Below are 22138 nucleotides of genomic sequence, written 5' to 3' on the forward strand. Positions count from 1 at the left end.
ACAGAATATATTTGGTGGACTACATAGTTTAGGACATTCAAGATGGAAGGGAGTTAGTGGTAAAAAGGAATGCACTGGTCAGGAAGGTGACAGGGTGGCTAGTCACAGCACAGTGGAAGGCGGGAAGACCTGTGGATTGAGAGATGCAGGTGGTATACTGGGCAGGGGGCTATCTGTCTTGCCTATGTGCCTATATGCCATTAGCAGCTGGGCTCATCTTCTTGGCTAGATTTAATTTTCTTCTTATATAATGATTATTCTAAAAACAATGAATACTGTTATGCTGAAAATTAAAATAAACAAACAAATAAATAAATAAATCTTAAAAAAAAAAAAAGTTTAGCAGTGATCATGTAAAGGGGAAAATAGAACCTGAACCCTTCCTAGTCATGTTCTGGACTCTGTGAACAGGAGGGGAATATTTTCTCTGCCTGAGTCTGTTTTTATTTTGGATCAGAAGCACTGTGATCTCTTTTTTACTCTTTAGATTTCACAAGGAACAACTGCTCAGAACTAAATGTTGGGGAATCACTCTAGTGCCACTGAATTCTATCTCTTAGGCTCCCCAGAATTACACCATACCTTATTTGCTACCTTCTTCCTCTTCTACTCAGTGACAGTCATGGGGAACATGATCATCATTGTGATTGTCTGTGTTGATAAACGCCTGCAGTCCCCCATGTATTTCTTCTGCCACCTCTCTGTCCTAGAGATCCTGATCACATCAGTTGCTGTCCCCTTGATGCTCTGGGGGTTACTGCTTCCTGGGATGCAGGCAATATCTTTGACAGCATGTAGTGCACAATTATATTTGTACCTTTCTTTGGGCACATCAGAATTTATATTAATGGGAGTGATGGCTGTGGACCATTATGTGGCTGTCTGTAACCCCCTGAGGTACAACATCATTATGAACAGCCACACCTGCATCTGGGTGGTCATTGTGTCATGGGTGTTTGGGTTCCTATTTCAAATCTGGCCCGTCTGTGCCACATTTCAGCTTACCTTCTGCAAATTAAATGTGGTAGATCATTTTTTATGTGACCGAGGGCAATTGTTTAAATTATCCTGTGATGACAGCCGTTTCACACAGTTTGTTCTTTTTTTAATGGCTGTTTTTGTTATCATTGGTCCTTTGATCCCTACAATCATCTCCTACACCTACATCATCTCCACCATCCTCAAGATCCCTTCAGCCTCTGGCCGAAGGAAAGCCTTCTCTACCTGCGCATCCCACTTCACCTTTGTTGTGATTGGCTATGGCACCTGCTTGTTCCTCTATGTGAAACCCAAGCAAACACAGGCAGCTGAGTACAACAGGGTAGTATCACTGATGGTTTTAGTGGTGACCCCTTTTCTGAACCCATTCATCTTCACCCTCCGGAATGACAAATTTATAAAGGCCTTTCGAGATGTCATGAAACGCTGCTGTCAACTCTTCAAGGGGTAGCTATGTCCTAAGGACAATCATGGACTCATCATCATGAACTGGAGTAATCTGAAAGCAATAATGCAATCTGAAATGATCATTTTCAACACCAAGTGGTTTGTGATGTACAAGGAAATTTTAAGACACTGATTGTGCTCTAACTTATAATCAGATGATTTCCTGCATGGGAGATCTCATTATTATTTTTCAATCAGATATATTTGTTTATACACTCTTCCGTAGTTATAATACATCTTACCATATAAATTTAAAAATAAAAATATATAAAATATGTGATTTTTTTCTTTTTTAGAACACTCTTCTTTTTTGACATTCTATGCAATCTTTATTTTTATAGTCTATTTTAAAATCTATGGTTTCTAATGGTTTTATTTTTATTTATTTATTTATTTATTTCAAATTTTTATTTAAATTCTAATTAGTTAACATACATTGTAATATTGGTTTCAGGGGTAGAATTTCGTGATTCATCACTTACCTACAACACCCAGTGCTCATCACAAGTGCCTTCCTTAATGCCCATCACCCATTTAGCTCATCCCCTGCCCACCTCCCTCCTTTAACCCTCCGTTTGTTCTCTATAGTTAAGAATCTCTTACAGTTTGCTTCCCTCTCTCTTTTTTGCCTCCGTACCTTATGTTCATCGGTTTCTTTCCTTAAATTCCACATATGAGTGAAATCATATGGTCTTTGTCTTTCTGTAGCTGACATACTTTGTTTAGCATAATACACTCTAGCTCCAGCCACATCAGCACAAATGGTAAGATTTCATTCTTTTTGATAACTAAGTAATATTCCATTTTATGTATATATACACATATGTGTATTCCTTCTGTATATATGTGTGTGTGTATATATATATATCTGTATATATACCTTCCTCGAGGCCCCCTAGCTCCTGTGTCTCTCCCAGATTTCCTGGCCAAGAGGAGACCAGATGGTTTGTTCTACCTCCCTGATTAGCTCCCTCAGAACTCCTTTGCCTGCTTCTTGTGCACACCATGAGATTTTTAACCTCTTCTAAAAATGTGGCAGAATCCACATGAAACCTATATACACACCAAATCTTCTTTATTCGTTCATCAGTCAGCGGACATTTGGGTTCTTTCCATAGTTTGGCTATTTTGATAATGCTGCTATAAACATTGGGGTACATGTGTCTCTTCAAATCAGTATATTTGTATCATCTGGGTAAATACCTAGTAATGCAATTGCTGGATCATAGGGTAATTCTATTTTTAACTTCCTGAGGAATCTCTGTACTGTTTTCAACAGTGGCTGTACCAGTTTGCATTCCCACCAACAGTGCCAAAGTGTTCCTTTTTCTCCACATCCTCACCAACATCTGTTGTTTCCTGTGTTGTTAATTTGAGCCACTCTGACAGGTGTGAGGTGGTATCTTATTATGGTTTTGATTTGTATTTCCCTGATGATGAATGATGTTGAGCATTTTTTCATGTGACTGTTAGCCATCTGGATGTCTTTTTTGAAAAAATATCTGTTCATGTCTTCTGCCCATTTCTTAACTGGATTATTTATTTTTTGGGGTGTTGAGTTTGATAAGTTCTTCATAGATTTTGGGTAGTACCCTTTATCACATATGTCACTTGCAAGTATCTTCTCCCATTTTGTAGGCTGCTTTTAGTTTTGTTGATCTTTTCCTTTGCTATGCAGAAGCTTTTTATATTGATGAGTATCCAGTAGTTCATTTTTGCTTTTGTTTCCTTTGCCTCTGGCAATATGTCTAGTAAGAAGCAATGGCTGAGGTCAAAAAGGTTCCTGCCTGTGTTCTCCTCTAGGATTTTGATGGTTTTCTATCCCACATTTAGGTCTTTTTTTTTTAATGTTTTTTTTTAAATTTTTTCAATTTATTTATTTTCAGAAAAACAGTATTCATTATTTTTTCACCACACCCAGTGCTCCATGCAATCCATGCCCTCTATAATACCCACCACCTGGTACCCCAACCTCCCACACCCCCGCCAATTCAAACCCCTCAGATTGTTTTTCAGAGTCCATAGTCTCTCATGATTCACCTCCCCTTCCAATTTATCCCAACTCCCTTCTCCTCTCTAACACCCCTTGTCCTCCATGCTATTTGTTATGCTCCACAAATAAGTGAAACCATATGATAATTGACTCTCTCTGCTTGACTTATTTCATTCAGCATAATCTCTTCCAGTCCCGTCCATATTGCTACAAAAGTTGGGTATTCATCCTTTCTGATGGAGGCATAATACTCCATAGTGTATATGGACCACATCTTCCTTATCCATTCGTCCGTTGAAGGGCATCTTGGTTCTTTCCATAGTTTGGTGACTGTGGCCATTGCTGCTATAAACATTGGGGTACAGATGGCCCTTCTTTTCACGACATCTGTATCTTTGGGGTAAATACCCAGGAGTACAATTGCAGGGTCATAGGGAAGTTCTATTTTTAATTTCTTGAGGAATCTCCACACTGTTCTCCAAAGAGGCTGCACCAACTTGCATTCCCACCAACAGTGTAAGAGGGTTCCCCTTTCTCCACATCCTCTCCAACACATGTTGTTTCCTGTTTTGTGAATTTTGGCTATTCTAACTGGTGTAAGGTGATATCTCAATGTGGTTTTAATTTGAATCTCCCTGAGGGCTAATGATGATGAACATTTTTTCATGTGTCTGATAGCCATTTGTATGTCTTGATTGGAGAAGTGTCTGTTCATATCTTCTGGCCATTTTTTGATATGTTTGCCTGTTTCATGTGGGTTGAGTTTGAGGAGTTTAATTAATCTTCGACAAAACAGGAAAAAATATAAGGTGGAAAAAAGACAGTCTCTTCAATAAATGGTACTGGGAAAACTGAACAGCTATAGGTAGAAGAATGAAACTCGACCATTCTCTTACACTGTACACAAAGATAAACTCAAAATGGATAAAAGACCTCAATGTGAGACAGGAATCCATCAAAATCCTAGAGGAGAACATAGGCAGTAATCTTGATATCAGCCACAGCAACTTCTTTCAAGATATGTCTCCAAAGGCAAAGGAAACAAAAGCGAAAATAAACTTTTGGGACTTCATCAAAATCAAAAGCTTCTGCACAGCAAAGGAAACAGTCAAAAAAACAAAGAGGCAACCCATGGAATGGGAGAAGATAATTGCAAATGACAGTACAGACAAAAGGTTGATATCCAGGATCTATAATGAACTCCTCAAACTCAACACATTTAGGTCTTTCATTCATTTTGAATTTATTTTTGTGTATGGTGTAAGAAAGTGGTCATATTTTATACTTCTGTATGTTACTCCCGTTTTCCCAATACCACTTGTTGAAGAGACTGTCTTTTTTCCATTGGATATTCTTTTCTGCTTTGTCAAAGATTAGTTGACTGTAAAGCTGAGGGTCCATTTCTAGGTTCTCTTTTCTGTTCCATTGATCTATGTGTCTGTTTTTGTGCCAGTAGCATACTGTCTTGATGATTACAGCTTTGTAATAGCTTTATAACAGCTTAAAGTCCAGAATTATGATACCTCCATTTTCATTTTTCTTTTTCAGGATTGTGTTAGCTATTCAGGGTCTTTTGTGGTTCTATACAAGTTTTAGGATTGTTTTTTCTAGCTCTGAAGAAATGCTGGTGGTATTTTGATAAAGATTGCTTTAAATGTATATAGATTGCTCTGGGTAGTATAGACATTTTAACAGTATTTGTTCTTCTAATCTGTGAGCATGGAATGTTTTTCCATTTCTTTGTGTCCACTTCAGTTTCTTTCATAAGTGTAGAACACTCAGCTCTTTCAATGGGAAAAGCAAGGAAGAGTATAATTCATTCTCTGGCAGTTGACCTCTGTGATTGTTTCTAGGTCCTGAGTCATCTTCCCATATGTTGTTCTGTGATTTCATGATTTTTCTCACTCACTAAGGCACCCTTTATTTCTTCTGTGAGTGACCCCACATCCAGCTCAGCCTTCAATCTTTTCTTGAGGTTCATGCCCCCCAGTTCCAACAGGGACACTACCTCCCTGTAGGTCTTCTCGACTGGTAGTTGTGAAAACAAACTCACTCCACTACCTTGCCTCCTTCCCAACCTCAGGGCCAGATGTGTGTTAATCCAGGGATGTCTCTAATTGGTGGACTTTCTCAGGGTGAGGAGGGAGGGTCTTGGAAAGAGGCATTTTCTTATGTGGCATGTCTCCCGTTACCATGCCAGCCCCAAATGTGGGAGGGCAATGAGCTGAGTTCTAGGACCTGAACTGATGAGGGTGAGCTGACCTTACTGTGCTCCTGGGCTGAGGCAGGAGTGCAGGGAGGGCAGAAAAGAGGTAGATCCTGATTACTTTTCTCCATATTCCTCACGTTGTTTAATCCTGACACAAGGCATTCTATTTTCCTTCTCAACTACATTTCTGGTGAGGTGACAGCAAGAGGGTCACTAAGGAATAGTGTTGGGAGTGAGGTTCTGTCAGCCAGGTCTTTACATGGTTATGAATTCTACTTCATACTCTGCCTTACTGAGTCAAAAATAAAAGAAATCGTCCTGTTTCTAATTGCCAAAACCAGTTGCTTGTTCCTACAAATATCTCTCTGTAGCAGGGGAGATATTTTAACAGAATAATCTTCTATAAGTCTGGACAGTCTGTAAGGTTTCCTTAGAGCTGAGTAGAGCAAATGGGGGAATAATTGGGGTGCAGCAACAGAGCTTCACATTTCTTATCCCGAGACCTTGCCTACTTTTGTAGGGATGTAGAGATCATCTAAATATTGTAGATATCCATCTTTTATTATCTGATGGGTATGTTGGAAATACCTTTTGTCAATCTGGGTTTTATCTTTTGACTTATTTTTTTTTTGGTTATTTCTCTTTTTTTAAAATTTATTTTTTATTTATTTTCAACATAACAGTATTCATTATTTTTTCACAACACCCAGTGCTCCATGCAATCCATGCCCTCTATAATACCCACCACCTGGTACCCCAACCTCCCACCTACCCACCAATTCAAACCCCTCAGATTGTTTTTTAGAGTCCATAGTCTCTGAAATCTTCTCTCATGCAAAAGTGTTAATTTTGCTGTTGTCAAATTTAATTTTTTTCTGTAATTTATATTTCTATATATTGCTTTAAGAGTCCCTTTCCATTCAAAGGACTTAATAGTCACAGCTACAGACTCTGACAATGTAGATATAGTACAACTATTTTTAAAATAAGAAATGGGGGGGTGCTTGGGTGGCTCAATGGGTTAAAGCCTCTGCTTTCAGCTCAGGTCGTGATCCCAAGGGTTCTGGGATCGAGTCCCACGTCGGGCTCTCTGCTCAGCAGGGAGCCTGCTCTCCACTCCCCGCCTGCCTCTCTGCCTACTTATGATCTCTGTCTGTCAAATACATAAATAAAATCTTTTAAAAAATAAAATAAGAAATGGGAAGAGCATATGCAAATTTTTTTTTTAAAGATTTTATTTATTTGTTTGACAGAGAGAGAGAGAGATCACAAGTAGGCAGAAAGGCAGACACAGAGAGAGGGGGAAGCAGGCTCCCTGCTGAGCAGAGAGCCCAATGTGGGACTTGATCTCAGGACCCTAGGATCATGACCTGAGCTGAAGGCAGACACTTAATCAACTTTGAGGTTTCCCTCAAAGATTTTTTTGTCTGGTTTTTTTTTGAACAGTTTTCAGTAATCATACTGGTGGAGAAAGTATTAGCAGAATCATTCTAGGACTGTTGTATGTGTAATATAAGTAAGATAAAGGCGATGAATAATTATGCAATATTCTAGTTCCAAAAAATAATATAGAAAAGGTTAGGTAAAGCTTCCAGTGTCTTTTAATTTAAATTGTACATATCAAGGTAGACTCATTTTATATAAATAGGCAGTTTTATATGTCCATATGCTGAGATTATGGTTTTGAAATACTGTTTCCCAATATGAGTAACTAGGACTTCTTGGAGAAAGAGCTCCTTCCTGGTCTGGGGCAAGAAATCTATAAGATGAGCTTGGAATATCTTAACATACTGGATATAAGAGATTACTTATAATCTCTTATGGTAAAAGGTGTCAGGAGCTGACTGGAGGAGACTTATACTGGCCAAGGATGAGAGAAGGAATACTTCAAAAATATATAATAATTGTAACCATTGGAAATCCATCAAATATATTTAAATCCATGAGTTCATAATGGTATTTAAAAAGCAGCCACCTTCAAAAGATAAATTCATTATTTATCAGACCCAAGTCTGATCAAGGCTCTGTGACCACCTACTAAGTTGCAGAAAGATATGCAGAGAACAGAAAGACCAGAAAGACATGTTTAACTGTGCCATGTGGATGGAATCATAATGTAGATGGTGGGAAACTCTACGGTAAGAAAACCTGATTATTCAACAAATAAACTGGAAGAAAATTAATGAGCTGTAGGGAGAATATGTAGATTAAAGTAGACTTAAAAACATATCAGATAAAAAGATGTAGAATGCTAACATTTGTTATTAGGTAAATGTAAATTAAAACAACAATCAGGCAGTGCCTGAGTGGCTTGGTTGGCTGAGTCTCTGCCTTTGGTTCTGGTTGAGCCTTTGCCTTTGGCTTGGGTCGTGATCTCAGGGTCCTGGGATGGAGCCCCACATCAGGCTCCCTGCTCAGTGGGGAGTCTGCTTCTCCCTCTCCTTCGCCCCTACTCATGCTCTTTCTTGCTGTCTCTCTCAAATAAATAAAATCTTAAAAAAACCCACAGCAATCGGATACCACTATATACCTACTAGAATAGCTAAAATTATAAAGACTGACATTATCACATCCTGGAAAGGCTATAGATCATCAGAAATGTTTTTCGTTGCTGCTTGGAATGCAGAATATTATAACCACTTTGGAAGGCAGCTTAGCAATTTCTTATAAAGTTAAATATAGACTTAGCATACAGCCCAGAAACTGTGCTTCCTAAATGAATGGAAAATTTACTACCATATAAAAACAGGCATGAAAATGTTTATAGAAACTTTATTCATAATTGGAAATATCCAAAATAGTCTTTGGTAGGTGAATGGGTGAAGAAACTACAATCTATACATAGAATGTGAATACTGCTCAGCAATAAAAAGAGATGAGCTAATAACTCACATAATTACATGAAAAAAATCTCAAATGCATTTTGCCAAGTGAAAGAGGCCAGAACAAAAGGCTACATACTGTATGATTCAATTCTAATGATATTTTGCAATTAAAAAAACCCAAAAAACTAATAGGGATGGAAAACAGGTAAGTGGATACCTATCTCTTTAGGATAAGTAAGGGGACAATGTTTGACTAGGGAAGTACAGGGTGTTTGGGGGCAATGGAACTAATCTGTTTGGCACTATAATGGTGGATACATTATGTATTTGCTAAACTCATAGGACTTTGCAATATAAAAATTGAAGCTTAAAGTATACAAATTGAAAAAAAAATCAACCAGGAGTTTGGGGGAATCCCAGGATAAGATAGAGACAAAAGAACTTACTGTGTGATGAATGTATGATACCGGCTCCCTGGAGAGGTTGGTCAAAAAGGACCTAAGAAACTGGATATCAGCATAGTTCTCAGCAAGTCCTGTGCAATTTTGGAAAACAGTATTTTGCCTAAAAAATGAAAGGCTAAAGACAAAAGAGCTATGTATAATCACTGTACTCTAATTGGCAAAGTTGCTTTTGTAAAATAAATCTCCACATGAATTAACCATAATTAAGACTCTTTTACAAATATGAAACAACACTGGAAATCAGAAAACTTAAAAAAACCTCAGAATACAAGTGTTCAGGGAAACCGGTGTGAAAAAAATGTTAAGTAAATCCAGTAAATTGAAAAAACAGTCAAAATAATCTCAAGCAAGGGCCATATTACAGGGTCCTTAAGGAGGACTATATTTTGTGAAAATTTAATAAGTGACATTGAGAAGAGAATGAAAACAGCCAAAAAACCCTAAAATGAAAAGCTAGAAAGGACCAGAGGAAATGTGATAATTAAAAGAAATTAAAGCACAAAATAACCAAAGACAATGCATGAACCTTGACAGATCTTTGATTTTTAAAAAAGCTATAAATGTATTTGGGAAAAATTTTAGATAATTTTAATATGGACTATACATTTCATATTACTGGAGTAATGTTAGTTTTCTCATGTGTGATAATGCTATTCTTGTTACATGGGAGGATGTCCTTACTCAAAGTGTCATCTCCGTACCTGGAACGTGGTAGATATCTTTACTAATCAGGATGCGGATGAATGAATATGGGAAGCATGGTGATCCACAGGACTAACCCCCTGAAAGCCATGTTAGGTGACTTTTGCGGAGGAGTAGTGAATAGATCCCATAATTAGTCTCTGCACTGTGCTCACCGTCAGTCAGTCAGATAAAGAACTGAAAAATTAACTCAGATCTTTGGATTTCAAGATACACCGTAAAATTAACCTAAGGACTCCATTTGCCATCTGCTAGATGCCTCATCACAAACCCCGTTCCAGAGTTTCTCATGGTACGTTACCTACACCCATGGTCCCCGACAAATCAAGAGCTAGTGTAAGAGGACCGGAGAATCTAAGGGTCATCTCAACAAGATAGATGTTCTCCCAGTTTTCAAGACCCCCTTTCTTCTTATTTATGAGATTATGGAAGCTGAATGATTTGGTATAGCTTACCTAACAAGTTAATACAAAACTCAGGTTAAGATTCCTGAGGTTCTAACTCTCAGACTCCATCTCCCAAAATGGGATCTGAAAGAATAGTGACCAAGGAAAAAGGCTTTCAGAAATTAATGGCAAATACTTCATTAAATATCCTTTAGAGGATCCTTCATCCTTAAGATTAGGAAATTACTTGCCTAATAATGCCCTGCTAAGTTTTGTTTTATAAATAATCTGATTTTCTAATTTAAATTTAATTAGCCAACATATAGTACATCATTAGTTTTTGATATAATGAAACCCAAGACAGAGTTGGTCCTCTGCTGCTAAGGATGGGGTACTTTATCCTAAACCAAGTTCCCGAAACTCAGAAGTCAACAACTTCCTCACTTCAGAAGGGGAGAGTAAGAAAAAAAGGATGTTTTTGTGCTTGATTTGTGATGGGAGGAGGGGCATTATTAAGAGGTTGGAGAGTTACAGCAGGGAGTCTCTGAAGAGAAAATTCTGAGTGATTGTGTGCCCTGATATATTACTAGGAGTTGAGTGAAGGTGAATGCCATCTAGCAAGGAGATAATTGCTTCCTTACAAAGTTTTCAAGAGAGGAAATAATTAGTCCCTTGTGAGTCAGTGCAAAGAAACTTTTCAGGTGGAGAAAAATGTTCTTCCTAGTTTAAAGATGACTTAACACACTCACAGTTGCTCAAAGATGGAGAGCTTTCTACCTAGTGTCCAGTGGCATTTGGAGAAGACCCTTAATTAGGGATTAAACAATATGTTAACTAGACATTGACATCCATAACTCGTGTTTCTGTGATGTACTCATGTGTATGCATTCATGCAAGTGTGTTCACACACCTCAGTGTAACCCATCTCTCCACCTCCAGCACAACACCAGCAGCCTTGATCAGAAGGTAACCCTGTACTGTAGGTCTGTGTTACAGATTGTGAGGGATGCTTCTTCTCCAATTACAGTGTCAGTGGCATTGACGTCAGAAGTGATCTAACTTGCTTCCTTGTGCTATTTAGGGTCCATTCATAACTATTCCTTTTTCTATTTTTCTAATCCCGACCTTTTTGCCATCTAGACCAAGGAAACATGATGTTTTTCAAGGCTCTGTGACCTGAACTATTCATACAACAGTCCTCCCTATGATTCCCTAAGTGTAAGAGAGAGCTCAGAGAAGGCACCTCTCTCACTTTTTAAGAAAGAATTATTTACTTATTTCAGAGAGAGGAAGGGAGCAAGTAAGGGGAGGGGCAGAGAGAGAGAATCTCAAGCATCTCTGCTGAGTGCAGAGCCCAGTGCGGGGCACCAGCCTGAGATCATGACCTGAGCTAAAATCAGGAGTTGGGTTCTCAAGCAACTGAGCCACCCAGGTGCCCCAGAGAAAGCATCTCTCTTAAATCTGCCCTTTCTTTAGCTCTTCCCCCTTCCCTAATCACCAAAACTAATTCATTCTCTCCTTCTGGTCGAGAATGGAGTGCATTCACTCTATATGATTGCCCTAGAAACTCTTACGGGCCCCGAGATGGGCCAAAAGATACGGATAAAGCATCAGGGAGGATCAAGATTCCTGACAAGCAGACAGCTGTCTCTTCCCCTAACATGCTACAGTTGAGTTCCAGGGACAAGAAGAAATAAGCAGTCTGACTTTCTATTTATGATCAACTGATTATTAATTTCCACTTGCTCCCCCAGCCATACTAAGAGGCACTATAAGAATACAAAAGGAGGGTGCCTGGGTGGCTCAGTGGGTTAAACCTCTGCCTCTGGCTCAGGTCATGGTCTTAGGGTCCTGGGATTGAGCCCCACATCGGGCTCTCTGCTCAGCAAGGAGTCTTCTTCCCCCCTCTCTCTCTGCCTGCCTCTCTGCCTACTTGTGATCTCTTTAAATAAATAAATAAATAAATAAATAAATAAATAAATAAATAAAATCTTTTTAAAAAAAAAGAATACAAAAGGAGTTAAATAGCAAGGACAAAGAGAATGGGGAAAATGGTACAACAGATGATATTTTGAAGTTTATTTTTGATGTAGGAAAGCAGAGTCTCCAAGATAATAATAAGATGATGCAATGCAAATGAAATTTCTGCTAAGGGAAAAATGAAAAAACAAAACAAAAAAAAAACCCAAACAACCCAGTAATTGCATTTACTCAACAGAGCTCTTAAAAGCTTCAGCACATGGAGGCATCAGCTACCATTGGAAGGTGAAGGGAAGGTTTAGGGCTTAAAATGGGAGCAGTCGTTAAAAGTTGGCATACACAGCAATTGGGCACTGAGAGTCCCTTGTATTTTCTGAGTCACCAAGGAAATAATCTGTTTCACAAGTAGGGTGCTGGTTATCTCACTTTGCCAAGGTCGGTCTCAGTTTTAAAAAACAGAAAGTCCCACATCCTGGAAACTCCCTCTGTCCACCGTCCAGCCAGGGCACTTGTTCATGCTGTCGACATTTCACCCACCCACCACAACACCTGGAAGAGACAAGACTTTATTCTCATTAAAAAGAATTAAACTTGGAAAGTCCTAGATTTTAGAACTATAGATATAACGTTTATAGCTTAAAATAAATGACCTTGCAAGTGCTGCAGATAATGATTTTGAAGTTACAAATAAAATTTTGCAAACAGATGAATTTATAAATACAGAATCTGAATAGGGATGAATGACTGTATCATTCTCTTTTTTAAATTTTTATTTTGAATTTTGAGTTTATTTAGAGGCCAGGGACCCATGTATTCTTTCCTTTCATCACTGCAACCATATATACAAAATTACACATTATTTAACATTATCACAACAAACCATAAGTTTTTCCCTACTCTTCATTTTCATAAGGTATTCTTTTAATAAATACATACTATATGATAGGCACTAATGTGAAAGCTACAGATTGAATAATATGTCATCAAGTAGTTGTCTAATGTGGTTTATTCAACTTCCACTAAGAGTGGACGTTTACTTCTTTTCCAATTTTTCCTTTTACAGATTAAAAACAAGATCAAGAAAGAACTATTATTCTCTTATTGATGGATTTTTGTTTTGTATCGGTTTCTATAATGAACTAAACCACTGAACATTCTAATGGGAGTCTTAGCGAGGACACATGTTGCCATTTTTCTTGGGTGCATACCTGGGAGTGTAATTGCTACAGTGGAGGGGAAGTGTATACTTAGCTTTGAAGTTTCACTTGTGGTGAGCACAGCATGATGAGTAGAGAAGTTGAATCAGTACACCTAAAGTTAATGTAACATGATGTGTCAACTATACTAAAAAAAAAAATTTAAAACTGACATTTTTTTCCAATGGGTTTTACTAGTTTTCATTTTTTCCCCATGCCTACTGAGCTACTGTGGCTTTAAACAACATTGGGAGGATATCTTAGAGTAACCCAAGTAGAGAAGCTGGTTGGGCTCTACAGGTTTTGAGGGAAAGAGTCCACTCTCCTCAGATTTCCTCATCCAGTGACCTTCCCTCACTGTTCCCCAACAGTCCGTACATGAGCCCACACAGCTTCTCAGAAGCTAACAGTGTCATTACTGACTTCTGATATGTCAGTGCATTTCTGGGATCTGCACAGGGTTAACATGGAAGTGAAAATTTCAGTGGGCCTCATTTTTCTTAAGATTTATTTATTTGAGAGAGAGAGAACGTATTTGAGAAAGAGAGAGAGAGTATGCCCAGGTGGGGAGCAGAGGGAGAGAATCTTAAGTAGACTCCCTCCTGAACGTAGAGCCCAACATGGTGCTCTATCTCATGACCCCGAGATCATGACTTGAGCCAAAACCAATAGTGGGACGCTCAACTGACTGAGTCACCCCTGGGCCTCATTTCAAGAGATTTTGACTGATAGATTTTTTTGGAGGATGATTTGATAACAGCTATTAAATTTTATATAGTAATTTAGGAAGTTATAGCTGTATAAATGTATAGGATTACATGTGAAGATTTTTATAGTAGCAGCTTTTTTCTTTACTGGTAAAGAACTGGAAGAGTCAGCCGCTTAAAATGTGAGAGTATATTATTGCTAATATGCAAAGACTTAATGTATGCACACACATGCATATAACAAAAAAAGTAGCATGACAATAGACTTACTAAAATAGCAAATAAAGACCATGTATAGATAAACTTGTATATGCATAGAAAATTCCTGTACGGACACAACAGAAACTAATAGTACTGTTTACTCTAGGAGATAGATCAGGAAAATCAGGCATTGTGAGAGAGACATTCGCATCCATTTTATATCCCTGTATAAAATTTTATTTTTACCTTGAGTTGTGCTAACTTTATGATAAATGGAAAGTGTTTTATTAATGTAAACATAAATATTTCAATGTTACTTTGCTATTTTATTCAGCACCCCAGCCATCCTCACTTTTATACACTACTTTTTCTGTCAGTTCCCTGTGTTGGTTCCTAAGCCCTTGCCTCTCACTTCAAGTAGCTCAGGAAGGTGCCCTGGTAGCATTTGAAGACCTAGAAAGGAAAATGTGGATGAAGAGCCACAGCTGGAATGCATGCATGTTACAGAGATGGGAACAGGTTGTGGCATTAGCAGAACCTGAGACTGGTTTGCAGGGCATATCCTATGTCTCTCTCTCTTTTTTAAAATTTAATTTTTCCAAGATTCATTGTTTATGAGTTCCCATAACTATGATAGCAGAGTATCTTATAGAGAGGGAGTGCAGAAATCATCTGAATAATATGGGATTCTTAGGGCTTTGAGATGAAGAACTTTTTGACAGAGGCTATTTGTTGGCCTCTGATTTTTTTGTTTTGTTAAAGATTTTATTGATTTATTTGAGAATGGGAGAGAATGTGCAAGAGAGCACCAGTGGGGAGCAGCACAGGGCTGGGGGTTGGAGGGAAGGAGCACCAGCAGGCGGAGGGGCAGAAGGAGAGGCAGGCTCTTAGCTGAGCGGGGAGGCCAACTTGGGGCTTGATCCCAGGACCCCGAGATCATCACCTGAGCTGAAGGCAGATGCTTAACTGACTGAGCCACCCAGGCACCCCTGTTGGCCACTGGGTTTCTGATTTTTGGTAAGTGTCTTGGAGCCATTTGTGGTGTCTTCTCCTTATGGGTTGCTAGGGCTCTTGCAGGATTAATTGGAAACAGAGGCACAGAAGAGAGCAGGGGGGCTGGCTGCTTACAACACAGACTGTTTGGTGATCATCAGGACTTGGTGACTGGGTTGAAGGCAGCCTGGGCATTGAGAAACCCCTGATGAGGAGACTTCAAGTTTGCCCATGACATAAAACTTCACCATGTTCTAAAACTTGATTAGCCTCAGGAGGGAAAGGTGAAACTTTCTCTGGCTTTTCCTTGACTACATCCCTAGGGTTTCTCTGAACTTGTCAAATTTAGTTTCTCAGTGAATAACTCCCCATAGGGACAGACAGAAGAAGAAAAGAAGGGGGAGAGACAGAGGAAGACAACTGGACTTCCACAGCATTATTACTACTGGGCTTTTCCCTGAGAAATTGTATGAAGACTGTTTTCTCTTGCACTGAGAGCAAGGACAGCAGCAGCATGCTCTGGGCCACAGAGTGTGCTCTGTACTAATCAGGCAAGAGTAGCCTGGGCTGATCCCTGGACAGCCGTAGACATTCCCACTCAGGCTCTTTTTCTGGAGGTGAGTGCCAGGGCTCCCACCTATGAAGGAGAGAGTAAGAGAAGATCAGGATGGGAAGTTCTGGGCTTGATTGCTGTCTAAAATGAAGACATCTTCAGTAGAGTGTGCAGAGTGGGCTAGGAGAGCTATGCAATGGAGGAACCCAAATGAAATCCTCCCTCCACAGCAGAGAGAAGATTTAGCTCTTCTCAGTGCTGGTGGTAGACATAGCTCTCTGCCATGACCCAAGACCCTGCTCTCTCATTTGTCCTTATTCCGTGTTTATGTAAGCTTGCCATTTTGTAGGGGATCTCCAGGAGGAGAGCCCACAGATTGACCAGACAATGCCTTAGTGAACAGTGAAGAGAAGGTTCTATTTTGTAATAGGAGGAAAAGCAGGTCAGGATGGATACTCTTTACTCATTCACTGACTTGTTTGGAGAAATGCATTGAATAAATACTGAAAGAGTACATATGTGCTTACCCTGTGTCAGTTCTAGGCACTGGAGATGTGACAGTGAATAAGAAAGACCACGGTGCTTCAATTTAAGCTATTGATGAGAACCAATAAGAAGAAAATGCTGCCTCTAAGAGGATAGAATGTGAAGACATACTTGTACTATTTTAGAGAGGGTGACTGGGGAAGACCCATGGTTGGCGACTTCTGAGCAAAGACCTGCATGTGGTGAGGGAAGGAGCCCAGATTTACTAAGTGGATCAGTGTGATTCATTTTGGTGTCTTTGACACTTTTTCTTTTTGTCAGGACTCTGGAGAAAATGGGAGGACATAGCAGATACCTGGGGACTTTTCCAAGCTTCTCAATGAGATGCAGACCATAGCTGGTTGGAAATAGAGACAGACTGCCCATTTGGAGGTCTTATTTCTTCACTGAGACTAGAGATTTGAGACATAAGGATGGCAGAGAATGTTTCCTGGTTTCTTGTCTCCTGGTGCCAGGGTGGAGATTGTATAGGACAGGTGGGAGATGGGGATGAAAGTTCCAGCCTCCTTTTCACTGCTCTGGACTTCTACTCCCTGCTGTCATCTGGTGACAAAAGGAATGATTTCAGAACTAGGGGTTACCAACTGGAAACAAATGAGGTTCTTCCTACGAGGAGGAGGCACAGTCATTGAAATGAGAGATAGAGATGTCTTTCGTGATAAGAATAAGGAGAAACAAAGTAGAATACTCTACTCCAGCTCTAGCCAGCTCCCCAGGATACAGGGAAAGACTCAATAGTTTGTCTCAATATAGCTCTTATCTTATGATAGTTTCCCAGGTAGACCCTGCCTCTCTGCCAGCTGGCTCTAACAACAGACTGAAGTAATGATTAAGATAACTGAAGTGAGAACTTCAAGTGAACATAAGGAAAATAGAGCTCACATTCAGTGGAGATGAAGGGAAGAAGTTACCATATCTGGGTGGGATTGACAGGATTCTTTAGGACATGGACATAAGGGTCAGAGAATATGGTTTAGGGCATTCAGGAGGGAAGCATTGGTGTTATAAATGAGCTCATTGTAGTTAGGGAAGTGGACAGGGTGGCAGCTCAGAGCAGAGTTAAAGGCAGAAGGACCAGTGGGTTGAAAGATGAGGGTGCAAATGGGGGGGGTTGTTGTGACTAATGCTCACCTTCTTGCATAGGTATATTTATTCTAATATGTATTTTCTTCATAAAACATTTCACATCAACCTTGTACAGAGAATACTAGAAGATGAGCCCATTGTCATGATGTGGAGCCCAAGAGCAGAGATAATATTTCCTTGACTTGGGAATAGCTTCAGTCCTTTGAATCAGAAGCATGTAGTCTACGGCCATACCACCCTGAACGCGCCCGATCTCGTCTGATCTCGGAAGCTAAGCAGGGTCGGTCCTGGTTAGTACTTGGATGGCAGAAGCATGTAAGCTCGCCTTTGTTCTCTAGATTTCATAAAGGGCAAGACACAGGACTAAATGTTGAAGAATTATTCTAGTGCCATTGAATTTTATCTACTTGGCTTTCGTGGCTCCAAAGAACTACACAATATTCTTTTTGCCACATTCTTCTTTCTCTACTCAGTGACAGTCATGGGGAACATGATCATCATTGTGATTGTCTGTGTTGATAAACGCCTGCAGTCCCCCATGTATTTCTTCCTTGGCCACCTCTCTGTCCTAGAGATCCTGATCACATCAGTTGCTGTCCCCTTGATGCTCTGGGGGTTACTGCTTCCTGGGATGCAGGCAATATCTTTGACAGCATGTAGTGCACAATTATATTTGTACCTTTCTTTGGGTACGTCAGAGTTGGTATTAATGGGAGCGATGGCTGTGGACCGTTATGTGGCTATCTGTAACCCCCTGAGGTACAACATCATTATGAACAGCCACACCTGCATCTGGGTGGTCATTGTGTCATGGGTGTTTGGGTTCCTATTTCAAATCTGGCCTGTCTATGCCACATTTCAGCTTACCTTCTGCAAATCAAATGTGGTAGATCATTTTTTATGTGACCGAGGGCAACTACTCAAATTATCCTGTGATGACAGCCTTTTCACAGAGTTTATTCTTTTTTTAATGGCTGTATTCATTATTGTTGGTTCTTTGATCCCTACAATCATCTCCTACACCTACATCGTCTCCACCATCCTCAAGATCTCCTCAGCCTCTGGTCGGAGGAAAGCCTTCTCTACCTGCGCATCCCACTTCACCTTTGTTGTGATTGGCTATGGCACCTGCTTGTTCCTGTATGTGAAACCCAAGCAAACACAGGCAGCTGAGTACAACAGGGTAGCATCACTGATGGTTTTAGTGGTGACCCCTTTTCTGAACCCATTCATCTTCACCCTCCGGAATGATAAATTTATAGAGGCCTTTCGAGATTTTATGAAACGCTGCTATCAACTCCTCAAGGATTAGCTGTGTCCTAAGGACAATCAAAGACACATCGTCATGGACCTGAGTAGTCTGAAAGCAATAATGCAATCTGAAATGATCATTTTCAACACTAAATTGTTTGTGATCTACACGGAAATTCCACAAAATTCTTCAAGAGAATTTTAAGACACTGACAGTGCTCCAATTTATAATCAGATGATTCCTACAATGGGAGATCTCATTATTATTTTTTAATTGGATATATATTCTCGTACATACTTCTGTAGTTATAATACATCTTATAGTATAAATTTAACAGGTGTAAATGTGCAAAATATAGGAATATTAGAAGTAATAATAACTGATAAATTCCTAAAATTAATGACAGACATCAAACCACAGATCCAGGAAGCTCAGAGAATGTGAACAGGATAAATAGCAAACAATTTACATGTAAGCCTGTCATATTTGAAGTGCAGAAAATCAAAGACAAAGACAACATATTGAAAGAAGCCAAAAGGGAGAAAACACTTAACCTACAGAGGAATAAGAATGGGAATAAGAATGGGAATTACATTAGAGTCCTCTTCAGAAAACATGCAAGCCAAAAGGAAAGCAGAGTAAAGTACTTAATGTGTTGATGAAAAAAATCCACCATTCTAGAATTCTGTATCTTGGGAAATTATTCTTAAAAAGTGAAGAAATACTTTCTCAGACAAATAACATTTTGTTTGTCACCAGTAGACCACCCTTGTAAGAGATGTTAAAAGAAGTTGTTTATAGGGGCACCTGGGTGGCTCTAGATTAAAGCCTCTGCCTTCGGCTCAGGTCATGATCCGAAGGTCCTAGGATCGAACCCCGCTTCAGGCTCTCTATTCAGCAGGGAGCCTGCTTCTCTGCCTGCCTCTCTGCCTACTTGTGATCTCTGTCAAATAATAATAAAAAAAAAACTAAATAAAAATAGTTGTTTACAGAAAAGGAAATAATATTGTTTAGAAATTGAATCTACAGAAAGAAAGGAAGAGCTTATAGAAGGAATAAATTTAGGTAAAATATTTAATTTTTCTTATTCTTACCTGATCTCACAGATAATAGTTTGTCAGAATGACAGAGCAGCAACATATTGGATGATTCTAGCTTATGAATAAGTGAAATGAATGACAGCAATGTTTAAGGGATGTGAGAGAGGAGTTGGGGATATTCTGTTATAAGATACTTGCACTACCCATGAAGGGCTATAATGTTACTGAGAAGTGATTATAGCAAGGTCACAGGATATAAAGTTAGTATACAAGTCAATCACTTTCCTATGTACTTGCTTTAATATATATCAACAATTAAAAACTGGGATTTGGAATTAAAAACACAACACCATTTATTTGAGCACCAAAAAATATTTAGGTGTAAACCTAACAAAATTTGTGCATGATCTGAGAAAAACTACAAAAACTTAAAAGCTTGGATGAAAAATAAAGAAGATATAAATAAATGGAGAAATACCCCATATTCCTGCACAGAAAAACAGTATTATTAAGTTGTCAATTCTTCTCAACTTGACTTATAGATTCAATGCAATCTCAACCAAAATCCGAGTAAGTTATTTTGTAGATAATGACAAAGTGATACTAGTATTTATATGGAAAGGTGAAAGGCTTAGAATAGTCAACACTATTCTGAAGAAGAACAGAATTGAAGCTACTAACTCTACTCAACTTCAAAATTTATTATAATATAACTGTAGTTATTAAGACATTGTTTTATTGGAGAAATAACAGAAAAATATATTAGTAGAATAGAATAGAATAGAAAGCTCAGAAATAGACCCACACAAACATCATCAACTGATTTTTAACCAAGAACAAAGGAAATTCAGTGGAGAAAGGATAGTTTTTTCAACAAAAGCTGTTGGAATGATTGGATCCACAGGGGTGGAAAAATCTGGATGCAGATTTTACACCTTTCATTAAAATAAACTCAAATTGAATCAGAGACCTAAATGTAAAATGCAAAAGTACAAAACATCAGAACCTAACAGGAGAAAAGTAGGTGACCTTGAGTTTGATGAATAGTTTTTAGATATGACACCAAAAGGATGATCCATGAAAAAAAATTGAAAAGGTGAACTTCTGCTCTAGGAAGGACTGCTATGAGAAAGAAAAGACAAGCCACAGTTTGGGAGAAAGTACTTGGCAAATGACATATGAAATATTGGACATGTACACAAAACATACAAAGAGCTTTTAAAACTCAACAATAAGAACAAATAACTCAATTAAAATGAGCAAAAGATCTGAACAGTTGCCTCACTAAAAGACATATGCAGATAGTAAATAAGCATATAAAAAGATGATCAACATTCTATGTCATTAGGAAATTACAAATTAATACAATAATGAAGAACCACCCCACACCTAGTAGAGTGGGTAAAATCCAAAACACCAAATGTTGGTGAGAATGTGGAGCAACAGGAACTCTCATTATTGCTGGTGGGAATGCAAAATAGTACAGCCACTGTGAAAGACACTTTGGCAGTTTCTTACAAATCTAAGTATACTCTTGCAATACAACCCAGGAATTATATCCCTTAATATATACACAAATGAGTTGATAGCATGTCTGTACAACCTTGCACATGAATGCTCTTTGTAGCTCTATTCATAATTGCCAAAAATTAGAAGCAACCAAGACATCTATTATGGGTTGTATTATATCCATCAAAATTCTTATGTTGAAATTCTAACCTCCCAGTATATCAGAATGTGAACTTGAGTGGAAATGGGGTTGCAGTTGTACTTAGTAAAGATGAAGTCATACTGGAGTAGTGTGGTCCCTAATCCTAGATTGGTGTCCTTATAAAGAGAACACTGTGTGACAAGACATGGAGAGAGAATGACTTGAGAAGGTGGAATATAAACCAGATAGCAATAGAGAAGTATCAATAAAGCCAAATGGAAAAGAATAATATGATCGATAAATCCCTCACAAGAATGAGCAAGTAAAAAATAGAAACACAAATCACTAATATTAGAAATGGAAACAAGGGATGTCATAATAGTGCTACAAACTGTAAATGTATAAAAATGGATATCACGAACAACTTTATTTTGATAAACTTGACCACTTAAATGAATTAAGCAAACCTGGAAAACACAAACTGAAGCAGTTTTGAATAGTCCTATAGCTCCTAAAGGGATTTTACCTATAAATAAGTACTTCCTCACAAAGAAAACTCCTGGCTTAGATTTCCTCATTGATGGATTTTTCCAAACAATTTAGGAGGAAATAATACAAACATTTCCCCATAAAATAGGAAAGGAGGGCTTATTTTCCAACTCATTTTATGATAACCAAAATTACTTTGATGCCAAAACCTGACATGGACCTTACCTAAAAGAAAATTATAGGTCAATATCTCTCATTAATAGAGAGGCCAAAATCCTGAATTAAAAAGCTAATCAATGTAACCCAATAACTTAAAAAGTATAGCCCACATACCTCAGTATTCCCTCCTAATCTTTCTCTTCGGCACTGAGGCAGTCACTATTGAAGTGGTGGGGGGGGTGGGAAGTTGGGGTACCAGG

General features: G+C 38.7%; 2 protein-coding genes across 2 annotated transcripts; both read left to right on the forward strand.

Moving 5' to 3' along the window:
• The first annotated feature begins 366 nt into the window (after nt 1-366).
• Nucleotides 367-1450, forward strand: LOC122904139 (olfactory receptor 9A4-like). Its single transcript, XM_044244613.1, has one exon. It carries the CDS (start codon nt 518-520, stop codon nt 1448-1450), a length of 933 nt encoding a protein of 310 aa, XP_044100548.1. The 5' UTR covers nt 367-517.
• A 16204-nt stretch (nt 1451-17654) lies between these two features.
• Nucleotides 17655-18599, forward strand: LOC122904140 (putative olfactory receptor 9A1). Its single transcript, XM_044244614.1, has one exon. The coding sequence runs from the start codon at nt 17655-17657 to the stop codon at nt 18597-18599; it is 945 nt and encodes a 314-aa protein (XP_044100549.1).
• The last annotated feature ends 3539 nt before the right edge of the window (nt 18600-22138 follow it).

This window comes from Neovison vison, chromosome 4 (genome assembly GCF_020171115.1).
Source record: "Neovison vison isolate M4711 chromosome 4, ASM_NN_V1, whole genome shotgun sequence".
Lineage (NCBI taxonomy): Eukaryota > Metazoa > Chordata > Mammalia > Carnivora > Mustelidae > Neogale > Neogale vison.

Excerpts from the sequence above, each read along its gene's own strand:
- LOC122904139 (XM_044244613.1), top strand. The coding sequence starts at position 518 with ATGTTGGGGAATCACTCTAGTGCCACTGAATTCTATCTCTTAGGCTCC.
- LOC122904140 (XM_044244614.1), top strand. The coding sequence starts at position 17,655 with ATGTTGAAGAATTATTCTAGTGCCATTGAATTTTATCTACTTGGCTTT.